Source organism: Limanda limanda, chromosome 22 (assembly GCF_963576545.1).
Source record: "Limanda limanda chromosome 22, fLimLim1.1, whole genome shotgun sequence".
NCBI classification, from domain to species: domain Eukaryota; kingdom Metazoa; phylum Chordata; class Actinopteri; order Pleuronectiformes; family Pleuronectidae; genus Limanda; species Limanda limanda.
In genome coordinates, this window is record NC_083657.1 from 5,448,666 (window position 1) to 5,469,775 (window position 21,110).

The window sequence follows — 21,110 nt, forward strand, 5'->3', positions numbered from 1 at the left end:
GCTTTGTATTTGATCTGAATATCCACCACATAAAATATGCCTCCCAAAAATGTGTATTTATATGTATTTATATATATATTTTTTACGTGTTGATATATATTAGCCCCCAGGTGATAAAAAAAAATAAACTCTATGCTTTTATTTTGTAAATGCCTGTGCAGTCACTTCCGCCGTAGGGCTGCAGGGGCGGGACTTGACGTAGCTGCTGGTTTTTGAGGAAACCGCGGCACCTCCCTGGACCAGGTGACATTCACCAGGACTCCTCCGCTGTTCTCCTCACTACACACGCTCCCTCCGCCGGCATTATGGTTTACGAAGTGGCAGGTCTCGTAAGTTCTGCTTTTTATACGTTATTAGTAGAGATGAGCCGGATACTCGGCTGAAACGAGTATCCGGTACGGATAAAGCACTTTTGCCGAGTACGAGTTTTAGACGAGTAATCGGAGTCATTATCTGTGCTCGGACTGAATGAAAATCCTCACACAGCGTCACAGCGCTCCTCCCGTCACACACGGCTCTGCTCACTCACTCACAGAACAGCTCTCTGTCTCTCAGTCACTCAGGTTCACTGCGCATCGGGACTGTTCCATAGGCTCAGTCAAGGAAGCAGAAATGATTCGTTCATTTCCCGACTGGGTCCGCTGGAGATGCGAGGGACGTTCACTGTCTCCCGGAGAAATGAACACTCTGTGTTTTTAGTATATAAAGACGTGAATTATATTTGTTCAGGAGTCATAATGACTGGTTTTGTTATTTTCACTTTACATTTACACTTACTTTACAGTAAAGTAAACTATTTTAAATACAGTACAACATGACAGTTTGTATGGTTTGAAATTGTCATATATTATCACACTGGCATTTAATTATCACGGCAAACAATTATACTGCACTAAACTTTAAGTGTTAATGTAAAGTGAAAATAACAAAACCAGTCTGTATGACTTGTGAACGAATATAATTCACGTCTTTATATACTAAAAACACAGAGTGTTCATTTCTCCGGGAGACAGTGAACGTCCCTCGCATCTCACTCTCTCACACACACACACACACACACACACACCTGGTGTGGAAATAAATTAAAAAAAAATAAAAATAAAAAAAATCATAAAAAAATGTCAAAGTTAAAAAAGAAAGTTATGTTGAACCAGCCCACTTCCGGGTTAGGCCCCGCCCACTCCGAGTACGGATAATTCATATGGTTAACAGATACAGATAATGCTGTACTCGCTCATCCCTAGTTATTAGTTCTTATTCGAGGGGGGGGGGGCGAGCCATGAGGTGATCGGTTCATTGCCCGGTGCCGCTGTTCCTGCGGCCGCTCCACCCTCCCGGCTGAAGTTGGTTTCACAATCGACTACTGGAACAGGGTTGATGTTACGCTTGTTTTCAGTTGCTCATTTCGTCTGATTGATTAAAAACGACTTTTCTATAATAACGTTTATATAAACGTATGATTTCCTACATATGAAACGGTGCTTTAAACCATGATAAGCGTTCAACCTGGTGTAGAATGGAGGGTTTTCTGAGTGGGGTCTGGTGAACTGGATTAACCTGTTTTAATTAACAGAGGTTAATAAATGATTGTTATTTATTTAAAGTGGTTTTAAACAGACTTATTTAATTTACATGTTTACAAACCTACAACAGGATAAAATGGAAGTAAATTGATTATTGGAACAAACCGTCTTTGAATTTAACTTAACTAAGTTTTGTCTGGGTGGTGTTGCTGTTGTTGTTTGATGAGAAACTATGAAAACACAACTTTTCTATATCTTAAATATTATGTGTAATATATGTGACACTGAGCTTTAAAACATTTATAACTCAATGTTTAAAGGATTTCAGCTTTTTTTTAACTTGATAAAATAACAGTTTTGTTAAAGTGGGTTTCTAACAGCCTTTGTTTGAACGAATCTATAAGACTCCTATAAACCACCGACCAATCAACTAGTTAATCGATCAAACGCTATTATTATGATCTCACTTTATCCTTTGATATCGAATGTGAAGCTAACTTCCCCTCGGCTCCGCTGGCGTGTCACCATGTGAGCAGCTGGGCTCTTCCTTCCTTCGCCATCTTTCCGCGGGTTTCCTGCTCCCGTCAGTGACGTCACACACACGACACACCGGCTCTATGTAGTGCACACACACACGTAAACTACATGTGCTACACGGATGCTAGCTGCTAGTGGAGCTAATGGTGCAGAAGCTAACGTCAGTGTGGGTGGAGGAGGCCCGGGTGTGTCCTCTTCTCTGAGGGCACATGTTGTGAGTCACTGTGGCTGCAGAACAATATAGTTGTAATATTGTTATTATTGTTATAAGATCAGCTGTAGAAAGGTATCATTAATATCGCGGCTAGCCATGCACTCTATATTAACTTAGTCTTATTTAGCTCTTCTCTAGACAAAGGTCCAAAGTGCTTCACACACACACACACACACACACAAGTCCGACTACACAACAGTTCCATAAAACAGTAGAGGTACAGTAAAAAGAAGGAAGGATGCATTCTGGGATGTGATGCTTTGTGAGTCTGTCTCTGGTCTGCACAGGGAAAGTGGAACGATAAATGTTCTCATGCAGCAAACGTCTTAAATTCAACTTGTTTGTAAGCTGATGCCATTTTCCTTTTTTCTTTCCTTATTCTTCAGGATGACTTCCAGAAGCAGCTGAAGAACGCCGGAGACAAGCTGGTGGTGGTGGACTTCACCGCCGCGTGGTGCGGCCCCTGCAACCTCATCGGCCCATACTTTGTGGTAAGTGGAAGATGGACGCACTTTAAGTCGAGGGAAGAACAGAACAAAGCGTGGTTAAAGGAGTTTTCAAATCATCTGCGAAATGAGTTAGACAATGTTTTAACCAACAAATGTATGTTAAAATGCTTGATTAAACATGTGAAAGAAGAAGGGACGTTCTTCTCTCCACGTGAATCAGTTACATCTAGGGTTGCAAAGGGGCGGAAAGTTTTCCGGTACATTTCTGGAAACTTTCCAGATAACTCCCAGCATCCTGCACACTACAGCAGGACTATTGAGGCCTGCTGTAGTGTGCAGGACTAGTCAGGTTAGATATTACTGGGGAAAATATATAAGCATGCTTATTGAGGATTGTTCATCTAGCCTATTTCCATTCATTTATCCATCAATTGTCAAATATTTTTACAGACGATTCCAATTGTTTTGTTAACATTAGTGTTTTTTTACAGTCTTTTTTCTCATCTTACTCTACAGAACAATGCCACGTGCACTATCTCATGTGTGGAGACATTTCACCTCATCCAATGTAGAAGGAAAGGCTGTGTACATTAGCAAATACTGTGCAAAGACCTATGTTAAGAGCAAAAGCATATAGTCAAGTGCCCAAAGTTTCCTCAGGGCTCAAATCAGCCTATGACAAAACAAAATGTTTATATTTATGTCTGTATATGACAAGGTAAATACAGTTAGTATAAATTACCCACACCATTTCCAGTTTGTTCCCATTAATTCCCATTAATTCCTGTGTATATTCCCATAGATTCCCCTATATTCCCGTTAATTCCCATGGAAAGTTTCCCACTTTGAATATTCCCGCAATTTTGCAACCCTAGTTACATCTGACTTAGAGGCTCGTAGGTCTGTGGATATGAGGTTGTTTTATTTTGAAAAGCAGACCTGTTGCAGCCTTTTGAGGAATAATTGTTGAAGGGCATCTCTTCAGAGAGGGAGCTTGTTGCTCGGGCAACGCTTTGTCACGACGTTCCCACTCCGAGTCGGAAACGTCCTTCAAATGCAAATGTGACGAGTGTGAGATTTAAATGTCTTGTTTACTGATCCTCTCTCTCTCTCTCTTCTGCAGCAACTGGCGGCAGAGTACCCCAACGTGGTTTTCCTGAAGGTGGATGTGGATGAAGCTGATGTAAGTGTGTATATGTACATGAGCCCAGCAGAGCTGCTGGGAGTGAAAAGAACCATATGCACTTATAACCTTTACATATCACTTTTCCATCTGTGGAGAATTGTAAAGGAAACTCTGGTGTTTTAAGAGTTGAAGGAAACGTCCTCGTGGGTTTAGTCAGAGCTCGTGTTGACGGGGGTCCCCAGCGCCATTAATACTCCCAGCAATGTGGAGTATTCACTAAATCCACGTGACCGAGGTTTCTGCTCCAGCTTGGTGACGTCTGTGCTCAGCTCTTGGACGCAAAAATATAAATGAATAACCGGTTGCATTGAACATTGACAGAGTTTGGCTCCAGGGCTGATGAACTATCTGCTCAGGTCTGATAAGAGGCCATTTTTTATCTCTTATGATTTATCTGCCATTCAATAGATAGTGGCACAAATTATTCAAAAGTTAACTCTTTACTGTTGTGTCACTGACTGTTTAAATTCAAACAGGCCGGAGGCTACATGACTATGGTACTTATGAAAACCCATTTAAATTCATCAGATCTTATTTGGATCTTCACCAAGTTACACACACTCAGTCTCCTAAACATGGCTGATATTTATCCATGAGTCATTCTGGTAAACATCTTCAACGTTGTGTCTCACAATGTTCAAGGAAGTCGTAAAAACTAAATAACTAACTGTTGTTCTTCCTCTTTCTTTCCAGGATGTCAGTGCGTCATGTGAAATCAAGTGCATGCCCACCTTCATCGTGTACAGGGGGGGAAAGAAGGTAAGGGTTGATCATACAACACAACCAAGATGGACAGATCGCTGATGGTTCTGTGGTTTTTAAACGGGAACAATCTCTTTAACCTTCTTTCTTTGTCTCGCAGGTGGACAAAGTCCTCGGCGCTGACAGAGACAAACTACTTGAAATGCTGAAGAAACATATGTAAGCCTCCGAGGGGCCGACCACACACAACCTTGTCCTACAAGCTCCACAGAAACCGCCAGTAGCCTCTGTCCCTGTCTCTGACGAGCACGACCACCGGCTCCTGTTTTCCACGTAGCAGGCGGAGACATTAATTCCACTCGTGTACTGGTTCCATAGTCCTGTCACATCCATGTATGTAACATTCGAACACTTTTAAACTCCTCTACGGAGAATTTGGATTTTTCTCCTGAACGTCTCGTTGTCTGTAACGTGTCCAACAAGGTGGATTCAATAAATGAAGATGAGTTACATGCACTGGCTCTGATTTCACTTTATCAACCTCCACACGTCGTTTGCACTCACGACCTCACAAAAGAGCATTGGATTGTATTTTATGCTTTAATAAAAATGTGGGAATAGTTTACACATATACATTGGACAATTGCATCAATAGTTTTTTACACATCGTACAAGTATATAGCAGCATATGTTTTAATACTGTTGAGTCTCTATATGAAAAAATACAGCTTTATTTTACAAAATGGTTCTTGCTTTGTCTTGTGTGGAGAGATGAGACTGGTTTGCTCGAGCGTCAGTTAACTTTACAAGAATTCCCTTCAGAGGACGATTCACACAGAGCTGAGGCGGGACTTCAGAAGTGATAGTATCCTGTTCTCCTTTCCCTGCAACCAGAGAAAGACATGATTTAAAGTTTTCTATAAAATATGACAGTACTAGGGCCTCCTTGAAGAAACAAATGTCGATACTAAGGTGATAATTCTGTGTTACGAGAAGTCATAGTTAAATGAGGAAGTCATATTTCAATAGAAACTTGCATAATATTACCACAATAAAGTTAAAGGTCATTAAGTCATATAAAGTCATTTTTTATGGAGAAATACAAAGTATTATGAGAATAACTTGGTTCATAATATTCAAATAAAAGAAACTAAATATTAGGTCTTTCTTCAGAATGAACAGTTTCTTCCACAATCATTTCAAGGTCCTGATAATGTGACAAACTCAAGTATTTGAAATATTTACTAAAATATAACAAGCTACTGCACATTCCTCATTTGGACACAGACAACAGACTGACCTTCTGATACCTGTAAATGAGATGTAGCTAAAAAAATGACTTATTCTGTTGCAACATATTGTTATTCACATAGAAGCATTGAATCATTCTGATTAAGACAAGTTGTTCCACTCGATAGCTTTGAGTCAGGAAACCAGGCTGTCGCCCACAGGAGTCGTCATCACTGAACTCTGTCAGTAAATATGTGACTCAAGAGCTTCACATTAATAAGTAGGTTATTGAGAAAGATTAAGGTCATAAAGTATTTTTCCACACAAACAATTATACAGAATGTAAAATTTTATTAGAGATTGAGTGAGTCAGGTGAAACCGGGGGCGACTTCTCGTAATGTCTCTTCAAGTCAGGCTATAGTTTCAGTTTCAGTCTGGATGGTGAAGAGCAGAGAGCGGGGGGGGGGAAACCCAGTGGAGCAACATGGAAACATCCAGTACATATTGAACTGGAGCCAATGGAAGAGACAGACGCTCAGCCCCAGCTAAAGTCTCTTCCAGTGACTCTCTCTTCGTCTGTGGATTTTCAGCTCCACCCTCTTCTCCTTCAGAATTTTGACCACAAATCACTTATAAAGGTCAACTTTAAAAGAATCTCTACTGCAGACGAATTAACAGTGACACACTTCAGTTTTTCCAAGAGTTGAAAAAGTGTTTACAAACTTGTTTAGCAACATACAAAACTTATTTATTGTAAGATGTCCTACAGTCATTATTCATTTAGAAATATTACATTAAAACTTTATAAATCATCTCCTCATTTGGATGTTTGAAAAGCGTTTTGAGGAGTGTGTGTGTGTGTGTTCACCTGGAGCAGTCTGTCCGCTCCACCCTGAACTGCAGTGACATCTGTTCGGCCTGATGCATCGACCTCCATTCAGACACGGGGATGAACACACAGCTGTGGAGACGGCACACATTTGTCATATTCAATGAATCAGAAAAAAATGTCATATATAAATATATATATATATAGATATATCGCTAGGCTACAGCTCTTAAAGGGACTCTTACCTTTGTTGCATTTGAGAATTACAGCACATTCAAATCATCCCGCCTTCCTCCAATGCCCCACCCCCTCGTTCCCATCCTCTGTGTTTTTTTGAAGAAACTTTATTTACAAGCAGACTTACGACCTACTGCCTCCGCGCACGCACGGGAGTTTTTGTTTACCAAAGCAATGGATTCGGATTCAGAAGCACCGGTAAGTTATATACATTTACATTCACATATGATGACGGGCCCGAATGCGCCACAAGAAGCAGACGGAAAACCTGCATGTCCATGCAGCAAACAGACAGGTCTGTCGGCCAATAAGGTCCTTCGGTCCGAAGAATTTTATTGGTTGAAGTTTTCACTAAATATTATGAGAGTGAAATAATTGTTTGTTTTTACTCCTGGTGGGTCTGTCTTGCATTTTAGAGTGTCATTACCTTATTAATACCAAAAAAAGTGTAAAAATGCAACAAAGGTAAGAGTCCCTTTAATAGAGAGCCCCTCCCTCCTCAGAGTCATCAGGGGCCTGCTGCTGGTGACGTGGAGGGAATCCTGTGGGTTTCCACCATGTGCCCAGTGGGTGCACTGGTTTGCTCCCACACTACCAGCCTGAACATGTCAGAGCGCCATCGACCCGCCGGTGAACTCACCGCTGTGACAGCGCGTCCCCGTCCACCCAGTGGGACACTCGCACTGGTACGGTGCCACGCAATTGTTGGTTTATGGTCCAATTTATAAACATGGTGATTAAAGCAAAAAGGATATGAACGTAGAATAACTTGATAAATATAGAGGGAGATATTTATTTCACTATTATACAACATGTGTTAAGACTGAAATATTAAAATGGAATCAAACCACTTTGGATGTAAAGTTAAAACAGTAGACTTTCAAAATAAAGGTCTCCACTGCCAAAGACTCTTTTACACAGAGGGATGGAAGTAAAGGAAATACTCAGATCCTGAACTTGAATTAACACAACAGATGAACTTCATGCAGCCAATAAAAGTCTGAAATAAAAGTACGGTATTATCAGCAAAATGTGGTAAAAACGTGAGTAAAACCTCTTGTTCAATCGGATTATTAGATTCTTATTTTAGATCAAAAGCAGCATTTTACTGTCGGAGCCAAAGTAAAGATAGTTTAATATATATATGCTTCTATATTTTAATGATGTGTGCTTTGTATTTGATCTGAATATCCACCACATAAAATATGCCTCCCAAAAATGTGTATTTATATGTATTTATATATATATTTTTTTTACGTGTTGATATATATTAGCCCCCAGGTGATAAAAAAAAATAAACTCTATGCTTTTATTTTGTAAATGCCTGTGCAGTCACTTTCGCCGTAGGGCTGCAGGGGCGGGACTTGACGTAGCTGCTGAGTAAAACCGCGGCACCTCCCTAGACCAGGTGACATTCACCAGGACTCCTCCGCTGTTCTCCTCACTACACACGCTCCCTCCGCCGGCATCATGGTTTACGAAGTGGCAGGTCTCGTAAGTTCTGCTTTTTATACGTTATTAGTAGAGATGAGCCGGATACTCGGCTGAAACGAGTATCCGGTACGGATAAAGCACTTTTGCCGAGTACGAGTTTTAGACGAGTAATCGGAGTCATTATCTGTGCTCGGACTGAATGAAAATCCTCACACAGCGTCACAGCGCTCCTCCCCTTCACACACGGCTCTGCTCACTCACTCACAGAACAGCTCTCTGTCTCTCAGTCACTCAGGTTCACTGCGCATCGGGACTGTTCCATAGGCTCAGTCAAGGAAGCAGAAATGATTCGTTCATTTCCCGACTGGGTCCGCTGGAGATGCGAGGGACGTTCACTGTCTTCCGGAGAAATGAACACTCTGTGTTTTTAGTATATAAAGACGTGAATTATATTTGTTCACAAGTCATAATGACTGGTTTTGTTATTTTCACTTTACATTTACACTTACTTTACAGTAAAGTAAACCTCTATTAAATACAGTACAACATGACAGTTTGTATGTATGGTTTGAAATTGTCATTCATTATCACACTGGCATTTAATTATCACGGAAAACAATTATACTGCACTAAACTTTAAGTGTTAATGTAAAGTGAAAATAACAAAACCAGTCTGTATGACTTGTGAACGAATATAATTCACGTCTTTATATACTAAAAACACAGAGTGTTCATTTCTCCGGGAGACAGTGAACGTCCCTCGCATCTCACTCTCTCACACACACACACACACACACACACACACACACACACACACACACACACACACACCTGGTGTGGAAATAAATTAAAAAAAAATAAAAATAAAAAAATCATAAAAAAATGTCAAAGTTAAAAAAGAAAGTTATGTTGAACCAGCCCACTTCCGGGTTAGGCCCCGCCCACTCCGAGTACGGATAATTCATATGGTTAACAGATACAGATACAGATAATGCTGTACTCGCTCATCCCTAGTTATTAGTTCTTATTCGAGGGGGGGGGGCGAGCCATGAGGTGATCGGTTCATTGCCCGGTGCCGCTGTTCCTGCGGCCGCTCCACCCTCCCGGCTGAAGTTGGTTTCACAATCGACTACTGGAACAGGGTTGATGTTACGCTTGTTTTCAGTTGCTCATTTCGTCTGATTGATTAAAAACGACTTTTCTATAATAACGTTTATATAAACGTATGATTTCCTACATATGAAACGGTGCTTTAAACCATGATAAGCGTTCAACCTGGTGTAGAATGGAGGGTTTTCTGAGTGGGGTCTGGTGAACTGGATTAACCTGTTTTAATTAACAGAGATTAATAAATGATTGTTATTTATTTAAAGTGGTTTCAAACAGACTTATTTAATATACATGTTTACAAACCGACAACAGGATCAAATGGAAGGAAATCGATTATTGGAACAAACCGTCTTTGATTTTAACTTAACTAAGTCTTGTCTGGGTGGTGTTGCTGTTGTTGTTTGATGAGAAACTATGAAAACACAACTTTTCTATATCTTAAATATTATGTGTAATATATGTGACACTGAGCTTTAAAACATTTATAACTCTCAATGTTTAAAGGATTTTAGCTGTTTTTTAAATGGATAAAATAACAGTTTTGTTAAAGTGGGTTTCTAACAGCCTTTGTTTGAACGAATCTATAAGACTCCTATAAACCACCGACCAATCAACTAGTTAATCGATCAAACGCTATTATTATGATCTCACTTTATCCTTTGATATCGAATGTGAAGCTAACTTCCCCTCGGCTCCGCTGGCGTGTCACCATGTGAGCAGCTGGGCTCTTCCTTCCTTCGCCATCTTTCCGCGGGTTTCCTGCTCCCGTCAGTGACGTCACACACACACCACACACCACCGGCTCTATGTAGTGCACATACACACGTAAACTGCGTGTGCTACACGGATGCTAGCTGCTAGTGGAGCTAATGGTGCAGACGCTAACGTCAGTGTGGGTGGAGGAGGCCCGGGTGTGTCCTCTTCTCTGAGGGCACATGTTGTGAGTCACTGTGGCTGCAGAACAATATAGTTGTAATATTGTTATTATTATTATTAGATCAGCTGTAGAAAGGTATCATTAATATCGCGGCTAGCCATGCACTCTATATTAACTTAGTCTTATTTAGCTCTTCTCTAGACAAAGGTCCAAAGTGCTTCAAACACACACACACACAAGTCCGAGTACACAACAGTTCCATAAAACAGTAGAGGTACAGTAAAAAGAAGGAAGGATGCATTCTGGGATGTGATGCTTTGTGAGTCTGTCTCTGGTCTGCACAGGGAAAGTGGAACGATAATGTTCTCATGCAGCAAACGTCTTAAATTCAACTTGTTTGTAAGCTGATGCCATTTTCCTTTTTTCTTTCCTTATTCTTCAGGATGACTTCCAGAAGCAGCTGAAGAACGCTGGAGACAAGCTGGTGGTGGTGGACTTCACCGCCACGTGGTGCAGCCCCTGCAAAATCATCGCCCCATACTTTGTGGTAAGTGGAAGATGGACGCACTTTAAGTCGAGGGAAGAACAGAACAAAGCGTGGTTAAAGGAGTTTTCAAATCATCTGCGAAATGAGTTAGATAATGTTTTAACCAACAAATGTATGTTAAAATGCTTGATTAAACATGTGAAAGAAGAAGGGACGTTCTTCTCTCCACGTGAATCAGTTACATCTAGGGTTGCAAAGGGGCGGAAAGTTTTCCGGTAAATTTCTGGAAACTTTCCAGATAACTCCCAGCATCCTGCACACTACAGCAGGACTATTGAGGCCTGCTGTAGTGTGCAGGACTAGTCAGGTTAGATATTACTGGGGAAAATATATTAGCATGCTTATTGAGGATTGTTCATCTGTTCATCTAGCCTATTTCCATTCATTTATCCATCAATTGTCAAATATTTTTACAGACGATTCCAATTGTTTGGTTAACATTAGTGTTTTTTTACAGTCTTTTTTCTCATCTTACTCTACAGAACAATGCCACGTGCACTATCTCATGTGTGGAGACATTTCACCCCATCCAATGTAGAAGGAAAGGCTGTGTACATTAGCAAATACTGTGCAAAGACCTATGTTAAGAATGACACAACGATGCAGAAGCATATAGTCAAGTGCCCAAAGTTTCCTCAGGGCTCAAATCAGCCTATGACAAAACAAAATGTTTATATTTATGTCTGTATAGACAAGGTAAATACAGTTAGTATAAATTACCCACAACATTTCCAGTTTATTCCCATTAATTCCTGTGTTTATTCCCCTAGATTCCCCTATATTCCCGTATATTCCCGTTAATTCCCATGGAAAGTTTCCCACTTTGAATATTCCCGCAATTTTGCAACCCTAATTACATCTGACTTAGAGGCTCGTAGGTCTGTGGATATGAGGTTGTTTTATTTTGAAAAGCAGACCTGTTGCAGCCTTTTGAGGAATAATTGTTGAAGGGCATCTCTTCAGAGAGGGAGCTTGTTGCTCGGGCAACGCTTTGTCACAACGTTCCCACTCCGAGAAGGAAACGTCCTTCAAATGCAAATGTGACGATGTGTGAGATTTAAATGTCTTGTTTACTGATCCTCTCTCTCTCTCTCTCTTCTGCAGCAACTGGCGGCAGAGTACCCCAACGTGGTTTTCCTGAAGGTGGACGTTGATGAAGCTGATGTAAGTGTGTATATATGTACATGAGCCCAGCAGAGCAGTGTGTCGCCCACAGAGCTGCTGGGAGGGAAAATAACCATATGCACTTATAACCTTTACATATAACTTTTCCATCTGTGGAGAATTGTAAAGGAAACTCTGGTGTTTTAAGAGTTGAAGGAAACGTCCTCGTGGGTTTAGTCAGAGCTCGTGTTGACGGGGGTCCCCAGCGCCATTAATACTCCCAGCAATGTGGAGTATTCACTAAATCCACGTGACCGAGGTTTCTGCTCCAGCTTGGTGACGTCTGTGCTCAGCTCTTGGACGCAAAAATATAAATGAATAACAGGTTGCATTGAACATTGACAGAGTTTGGCTGCAGGGCTGATGAACTATCTGCTCAGGTCTGATAAGAGGCCATTTTTTATCTCTTATGATTTATCTGCCATTCAATAGATAGTGGCACAAATTATTCAAAAGTTAACTCTTTACTGTTGTGTCACTGACTGTTTAAATTCAAACAGGCCGGAGGCTACATGACTATGGTACTTATGAAAACCCATTTAAATTCATCAGATCTTTTTTGGATCTTCACCAAGTTACACACACTCAGTCTCCTAAACATGGCTGATATTTATCCATGAGTCATTCTGGTAAACATGTTAAACGCCGTGTCTCACAATGTTCAAGGAAGTCGTAAAAACTAAATAACTAACTGTTGTTCTTCCTCTTTCTTTCCAGGATGTCAGTGCGTCATGTGAAATCAAGTGCATGCCCACCTTCATCGTGTACAGGGGGGGAAAGAAGGTAAGATTTGATCATACAACACAACAAAGATGGACAGATCGCTGATGGTTCTGTGGTTTTTAAACGGGAACAATCTCTTTAACCGTCTTTCTTTGTCTTGCAGGTGGACGAACTCTCCGGCGCTGACAAAGAGAAACTACTTGAAATGCTGAAGAAACATATGTAAGCCTCCGAAGGCCCGACCACACACAACCTTGTTCTACAAGCTCCACAGAAACCGCCAGTAGCCTCTGTCCCGGTCTCTGACATGCACGACCACCGGCTCCTGTTTTCCACGTAGCAGGCGGAGACATTAATTCCACTCGTGTACTGGTTCCGTAGTCCTGTCACATCCATGTATGTAACATTCGAACACTTTTAAACTCCTCTACGGAGAATTTGGATTTTTCTCCTGAACGTCTCGTTGTCTGTAACGTGTCCAACAAGGTGGATTCAATAAATGAAGATGAGTTACATGCACTGGCTCTGATTTCACTTTATCAACCTCCACACGTCGTTTGCACTCACGACCTCACAAAAGAGCATTGGATTGTATTTTATGCTTTAATAAAAATGTGGGAATAGTTTACACATATACATTGGACAATTGCATCAATAGTTTTTTACACATCGTACAAGTATATAGCAGCATATGTTTTAATACTGTTGAGTCTCTATATGAAAAAATACAGCTTTATTTTACAAAATGGTTCTTGCTTTGTCTTGTGTGGAGAGATGAGACTGGTTTGCTCGAGCGTCAGTTAACTTTACAAGAATTCCCTTCAGAGGACGATTCACACAGAGCTGAGGCGGGACTTCAGAAGTGATAGTATCCTGTTCTCCTTTTCCTGCAACCAGAGAAAGACATGATTTAAAGTTTTCTATAAAATATGACAGTACTAGGGCCTCCTTGAAGAAACAAATGTCGATACTAAGGTGATAATTCTGTGTTACGAGAAGTCATAGTTAAATGAGGAAGTCATATTTCAATAGAAACTTGCATAATATAACCAGAATAAAGTTGTCATATTTCATGGAGAAGTACAAAGTATTGAGTATATAACTTGGTTCATAATATTCTGAGAAAAGAAAAACTGAATATCAGTTCTTTCTTCAGAATGAACCGTTCCTTCCACAATCATTTCAAGGTCCTGATAATGTGACAAACTCAAGTATTTGAAATATTTACTAAAATATAACAAGCTGCTGCACATTCCTCATTTGGACACAGACAACAGACTGACCTGATACCTGTAAATGAGATGTAGCTAAAAAAATAACGTATTTGTTATTCTGTTGCAATATATTGTAATTCCCATAAAAGCATTGTATCATTCTGATTAAGACAAGTTGTTCCACTCGATAGCTTTGAGTCAGGAAACCAGGCCGTCGCCCACAGGAGTCGTCATTACTGAACCTTGTCAGTTAATGTGACTCAAGAGCTTCACACTAATAAGTAGGTTATTGAGAAAGATTAAGGTCATAAAGTATTTTTCCACACAAACAATATCAAGAATGTAAAATTTTATTAGAGATCGAGTGAGTCAGATGAAACCGGAGGGCGACTTCTCGTAATGTCTCTTCAAGTCAGGCTATAGTTTCAGTTTCAGTCTGGATGGTGAAGAGCAGAGAGCGGGGGGGGGGGGGGGGAACCCAGTGGAGCAACATGGAAACATCCAGTACATATTGAACTGGAGCCAATGGAAGAGATAGACTGGAACCCTGAGCTCTCTCTCTCCCAGCTAACGTCTCTCTCTCCGGTGACTCCCTCTTCTTCTGTGGATTTTCAGCTCCACCCTCTTCTCTTCCAGAATTTCAAATCACTTATAAAGGTCAACTTTAAAAAAAATCTCTACTGCAGACGAATTAACAGTGACACACGTCAGTTTTTCCAAGAGTTGAAAAAGTGTTTTACAAACTTGTTTAGCAACATATACAACGTACCTATTGCAAGATGTCCTACAGTGATTATTCATTTAGAAATATTACATTAAAACTTTATAAATCATCTCCTCATTTGGATGTTTGAAAAGATTTTGAGGAGTGTGTGTGTGTGTGTGTGTGTGTGTGTGTGTGTGTGTGTGTGTGTGTGTGAGTGAGTGTGTGTGTGTGTTCACCTGGAGCAGTCGTGTCCGCTCCACCCTGAACTGCAGTGACATCTGTTCGGCCTGATGCATCGACCTCCATTCAGACACGGGGATGAACACACAGCTGTGGAGACGGCACACATTTGTCATATTCAATGAATCAGAAAAAAATGTCATATATAAATATATATATATATAGATATATCGCTAGGCTACAGCTCTTAATAGAGAGCCCCTCCCTCCTCAGAGTCATCAGGGGCCTGCTGCTGGTGACGTGGAGGGAATCCTGTGGGTTTCCACCATGTGCCCAGTGGGTGCACTGGTTTGCTCCCACACGTACCAGCCTGAACATGTCAGAGCGCCATCGACCCGCCGGTGAACTCACCGCTGTGACAGCGCGTGCCCGTCCACCCAGTGGGACACTCGCACTGGTACGGTGCCACGCAGCGGCCTCCGTTCAGGCACGGCAGGATGCAGATAGCTGTCATCAGAGAGGAGACATGGGGGGGGGGTATACATATAGTTAATAATAGATACGTCTATAGAATGAGAGTTAACTAGTAGATTAGGTGTGAGTGACTTTCTGAGGCTCCTGTGGACGACGACCTTTCAATCAATTCATCAGCAGTTTCCAATCTCTTGTGACCTTTGGTGATTATTGAATTCTGGCTTCTTTAACTTTTGTGACGACTCAGCAAAAAACATATGGACAAACGCGTCAATTCCTCAGCTGAAAACACTGATTGTCTCCATTATGTTTGACCCTCTTTGTGGAACCATTGTCTGCTAAATCCTGCTTAGCAGGCTGATTGGGTTACTGTGTGTGTGTGTGTGTCTGTAGGGGTGTAGGTGTGTGTGTTGTACTTTGCCAACAGAGATTACAGAAAGATATGTAATGATTAGACACTCACGCTCCTCACAGAGTCGGCCCATCCAGCCCTCGGGGCAGGAGCAGACGTTGGGCCGCTGACACGCCCCCCCGTTCTGACACTGCAGCCAGCACACAGCTGAGGGACACACACACACACACACACACAAATCAGGTTTAAGTAACTGGAATGTTGAGTGACACACACAAATACACAACTTCTACAGTTTCAATCCCCTTCCAGTATTATTTAGGGTTTGATTCCTTTCGGTTAATTCTACTGCCACAGCCACTGGCCATGCAACCTCATGCACTGGAGCGAAGGCAGCATTCACACACTGCAGGTTACACTCTGCTGTACAGACTCAATAGAAACCCTCTCAAGTGTGTGTGTGTGAGTGTGTTTGTCTCAGCAGCTGTTGAGGACAGGTTAGCCTGGATTCAGCTCTCGTTTTCATATGCAAAACATGTGGTTGTGTGTTTGAGTTTCAGTTGCATGACAATCGGCCGTAGAGCTCACGGATGTGGACGTGATCCACTGATCTGATATCTGTTCCCGTGTGTTTCACATCCATCCAGACGACGTGTTACTGGTTTATGGGGAAGAAGCAGCTTCACACTCAGCTGTGCCAGTTGCTTGTCTAGACTAAAGGGGATTTTCTTTCCCTTTAATGGAACTGGATCCAGGCTAAAGAAGGGGATGTGTGCGAGTCACAGAGCTAAACGTGCACAAACAGAGGCAGCAGCAGGAAGGAGGTTCTGTGATGAAGCTATTTGACCACAGACAAGTTTCTCAGGTTCTACAGAGCAAAGCATCTACTGGAGCCAAGCAGGAGCAGTTCAGCACAGAGCGAACAGGTTGAGAAGCAGCATGGGAGAGTCGGCTCAGGAGGGAGTGTCCTGGGAGAAAGGGCAGAGTCCCCCCCCCCCGGTGTTCTCTCTACCTCTGCACGTGGGAGGCGGCGTCCAGGTGCCGTTCTCCAGACACCTGCTCCTTCCGACGCCCTCCATGGCGTAGCCGCCAAAACACGAGTACGCCGCCACGTCCCCGAACTGGAACACCGCCCCCCGCACCACCCCATTGGCCACATGGAGGGGCGGGCCACAGGACACCCCTGTACAACACACGGGTTACTCACTACACTAGGATTGTCTGTCTGCAAACGCTGCTGCTGACGTCCTCATCACATCCCAACATGTGTGTTACTAAATGAACTAAACAGCTGGAAAACATTCAGAGTGGTAAAGGAGCCAAACCTCCAGGGGGTGGACGAAGCAAAAGAGACACCTTCTGCACAATGGCAGTTTATTCCATTTCTCACATTGATAGAAGCCTTAATTCAACTAATTAACATTTTTATGCCACTTGTTTGTTTCTCTTTTGAAATTTGGGTTATTACCTGAAAAGGTTTTCATGCTCTCTGTCTACATATTCTTACGCTCATAGTATATTATATTATCTATTGTATAGTCAAATACTTATATTTATACCTCTACTATATATCATATCATATTATATCATACTCTCTGTATATTCTTTGTATATATAAGTCTATATACACATATTTAAACATGTGTACATGTTATTATTATTATTATTATATTTACTATTATTATTATATATACGGTTGCTGCCATTATTACTATATACTGCTATTATATTGGTATAATTACTATCATATATTATGTTATATTATGTTATATTATATATTATATATACTGTACTATTTTTATATACTGTCTAACAATAACATTACCATCATATCATCAGTACTATTACCATCATCTTGCCACTGCACCTTATCTACCTATTTATCTTGTGTTTCTGTTTTTTATTCTTTCTACCTCAATATTTTTTATTTTATTCTATTGTATTGTATTTAATTGTATTCAAATATACCGGCTGCTATGACGACTTAATTTCCCTTTGGGGATGAATAAAGTAATCTATCTATCTATCTATCTATCTATCTATCTATCTATCTATCTATCTATCTATCTATCTATCTATCTATCTATCTATCTATCTATCTATCTATCTATCTATCTATCTATCTATCTATCTATCTATCTATCTATCTATCTATCTATCTATCTATCTATCTATCTATCTATCTATCTATCTATCTATCTATCTATCTATCTATCTATCTATCTATCTATCTATCTATCTATCTATCATCTCTAATGTTCAGAAAACATAATTTCCCTCACACTGTCCATCGCTGCAGCTCCTCTCTTCAGCCTCTGTCTGAAACACTTGTCTCTTTGAGGCTGCAGCACTACTTGGATCAGAATTGTATCTGAGGTTTTTCTGCTTTTTTTGTCTACCCCCTGTTATGTACTCGCACTCTGCCCTTGTACACCAGAGAGAGAGAGAGAAAACTGAGTTAATCCCTTTATCCGTCATCGCCCGGAAGACAAGAGAATTTCATGCAAAATACACACGGTGTTGTTGAGCTGTGACGGAAACATCTTCCGTGACAAAGACAGGACTCAGAGTATTGTGGTTAGGCGTGCACGTGGGAGAACACACTCCATGCCAACACAAACAACAAGCCATAGCAACACAAGCACCATTGTGTTGAATATTCCGGACGAGCGTGCCGAAGACAGATCTGAGGGTTACGTGACAAAGGTTGCTACGATGCTACAGAGGTGCCTGTAATTAGTGCAGCGTACAGGACGCCTGTTTGATGCAGCCTCATTTGATTTGATGAAAGACCCGAGAGAGACGGAGGACAACAGAGACGCATTCAGACCAACAGACAGATCTGAAGCAACAGACATGCAGGAGCACAGGTGGAGCAGCACGAGACCAGCAGAGCATGCAGAGGAGGGAAACACCAGATCCAGATCTTTACTTGATTATCTGGTAATTTGCAATGTAAAGCACTGAAATTACAATGGAACTAAATCCCTTTGGCTTGAAAAAAAATATCCGATAGCCATCGATCTTTAACTCAAACACATATTCGGCAATAATCATCAAATCTTTTAGATCGAAGTTGATTCACAAATAGAGAGATCGACATGAATTCGGAAGAATGGAGATACAATCAAATAAGCTGTTAGAACGACCTATCAAAAATATATAAATATACTGCAATGTATATTACTATCTACCAACATATACAGCAAATATAGTTGTCATCAGAAGACAGCAGACAGCAGTAGGGCTTTAATATTAATGGATTTCAACCCATAGACTGACTGGAAGAAACTTTGAATATTAGCATCAGAGAGAAAAGTCACAGAACTCCAGTTTCTCTTTTCTTTTCTACCTGTAGAAAACGGTACGTACTTTCACACACTGAGCTGACCGGGCTCCAGGTCTGGTCCGGCCTGCAGCCGATGGTGCCGCTGCCCTTCACCTGTTGACCTTTGGGGCAGGAGACTCGCACCGACTGACCCACGTGGAACTCCTGCTGGGCTCCGTTCCCGCTCGTGTCCTCCCTCCAGCCTGGAGGAGCTGGACAGGCCTTGGCTGGGAGGAACAGAAGTGGTGCAGAGTTTGTGTTAGCGACACAAAAGTATGATCTCTTAGAGGTTTACCACAGAAACAACAACAGCGCAGGTAAAAGTAATTTGTAAAAGCTTAAAATCCATTCTATAGCATGTGGAGTGTAATTTCAGAGAGTTCCTTTTGAATAAGCAGGAGGTGGCTTTTTGACATTTGGAATTAAATAACAATAATAATTGTTTGAAAACTAAGGGCGACAGAGCCTCTGCAGTCTGGGCCCTGTCGCTCTGGAACAACTCCGGGTCGGTGTCTTCTTTGAAGTCCCTTCCTGAAACCTACTTCTGCTGGAAAGTATTTCCTGATTCTTGAGCTGTTATTTCAACCATTCATAATTTATCTGCTCATTTTATTGATTTGAAGTCTTTCTTAACAGACCGGTTGTTAAACAGGAGATGGGACTCAGTGATGAAAGAACCCAGTGTGGGGCGTTGGTCTGCACTGTGAAGTGTGTGTGTGTTGCAAATGTTTGCCAAATGCACAGCTGTTGTAATGACATGTCAGAGCGAGCCAAACACAACAGGAAGTCAGATGTGAAGTATGTGTCAGATGAAGTAAGTGAGACACAGGTATTGTCGACATCACTGCATCTTACCTCTTTCTGACACATTTGTGTGTAACTATGTATAAATAGACTAATAAATTAATGCAAAATTACTAGTTGGATTAATGAAGAAACATAAACCATTAAATTTAGAAGTATAAGAATATTAATGTGTGAATACCGGACAAAAATAAATAAATAAATAAGTTCAAAGATGTAGAAATGTAATAGTGAAATAAATCTCGCGTTAAAAAAATGGACGGCGTTATAATGGGTTTGCGTTAACGCCGTTAATAACGCGTTAAACTGACAGCCCTAATAAATAGACTAATAAATTAATGCAAAATTACTAGTTGAATGAATGAAGAAACATGAATCCTTAAGAAATAAATAAATAAGTACAAAGATGTAGAAATGTATTAGTGAATAAAGGATACTATAGAAATGTATAGAAATACAGTTTTTAATCACCAAATCATATTTAATCAGTTATTTAATTCTGTATTTATCCTTTTTTTGTCCTTATATGTAACTCTCTGTGTGTGTGAGTTTCTCACGTTGGCAGCTGGGGAAGGTGGAGCTCCAGGTGTGGCCCCCCATACACACCACCAGACGATCTCCCACCAGGCTGTAGCCCTTGTCACACAGGAACTCCACAGCGCGCCCGGTGTTCAGGTTGTGCTCCTGCACTTTGCCGTGCGGCACCTGTCTCGGGCTGATGCAGCCTCGGCCCACTGACGTCACAAACAGTGATGAAGAGCTTTTATTCTTATTCTGGGTATTTTATAGACACTTCGTAAACTGTGTGTGTAACTTTGGACTGTTAGAATTAATTTGCTGCCACATCACAGACCAACAGACAGATCTGAAGCAACAGACAGATCTGAAACAACAGACATGCAGGAGCACAGGTGGAGCAGCACGAGACCAGCAGAGCATGCAGAGCTGGGAAACACCAGATCCAGATCTTTACTTGATTGTCTGGTAATTTGCAATGTAAAGCACTGAAATTACAATGGAACTAAATCCCTTTGGCTGGAAAAAGAAAATCTGACCATCGATCTTTAACTCAAACACATATTCGGCAATAATCATCAAATCTTTTAGATCGAAGTTGATTCACAAATAGAGAGATCGACATGAATTAGGAAGAATGGAGATACAATCAAATAAGCTGTTAGAACGACCTATCAAAAATATATAAATATACTGCAATGTATATTAATATCTACCAACATATACAGCAAATATAGTTGTCATCAGAAGACAGCAGACAGCAATATGGCAGG

General features: G+C 41.1%; 3 protein-coding genes across 3 annotated transcripts in view; 2 read left to right on the plus strand and 1 right to left on the minus strand.

Annotated features, from left to right (window-relative positions):
• Positions 1–196: 196 nt before the first annotated feature.
• On the plus strand, positions 197–5,123 carry LOC132996352 (thioredoxin-like). Its single transcript, XM_061066701.1, has 5 exons — positions 197–329; positions 2,661–2,765; positions 3,847–3,906; positions 4,603–4,668; positions 4,772–5,123. The coding sequence occupies exons 1-5, from the start codon at positions 306–308 to the stop codon at positions 4,832–4,834; spliced, it is 318 nt and encodes a 105-aa protein (XP_060922684.1). The 5' UTR covers positions 197–305; the 3' UTR covers positions 4,835–5,123.
• A 3,175-nt stretch (positions 5,124–8,298) lies between these two features.
• LOC132996354 (thioredoxin-like) lies at positions 8,299–13,278 on the plus strand. Its single transcript, XM_061066703.1, has 5 exons — positions 8,299–8,402; positions 10,772–10,876; positions 11,981–12,040; positions 12,758–12,823; positions 12,927–13,278. The coding sequence occupies exons 1-5, from the start codon at positions 8,379–8,381 to the stop codon at positions 12,987–12,989; spliced, it is 318 nt and encodes a 105-aa protein (XP_060922686.1). The 5' UTR covers positions 8,299–8,378; the 3' UTR covers positions 12,990–13,278.
• A 69-nt stretch (positions 13,279–13,347) lies between these two features.
• Positions 13,348–21,110, minus strand: part of svep1 (sushi, von Willebrand factor type A, EGF and pentraxin domain containing 1) — an 88,314-nt gene continuing 80,551 nt past the window's right edge. Inside the window, exons 43-49 of the mRNA XM_061066702.1 lie at positions 20,379–20,555; positions 19,062–19,244; positions 16,702–16,872; positions 15,801–15,896; positions 15,275–15,370; positions 14,920–15,013; positions 13,348–13,650 (exon numbers count right to left, since the gene is read on the minus strand). Of these exons, the coding sequence (XP_060922685.1) occupies positions 13,620–13,650; positions 14,920–15,013; positions 15,275–15,370; positions 15,801–15,896; positions 16,702–16,872; positions 19,062–19,244; positions 20,379–20,555 (848 nt within the window). The 3' untranslated portion in view covers positions 13,348–13,619. The remainder of the gene's footprint in view (positions 13,651–14,919; positions 15,014–15,274; positions 15,371–15,800; positions 15,897–16,701; positions 16,873–19,061; positions 19,245–20,378; positions 20,556–21,110) is intronic.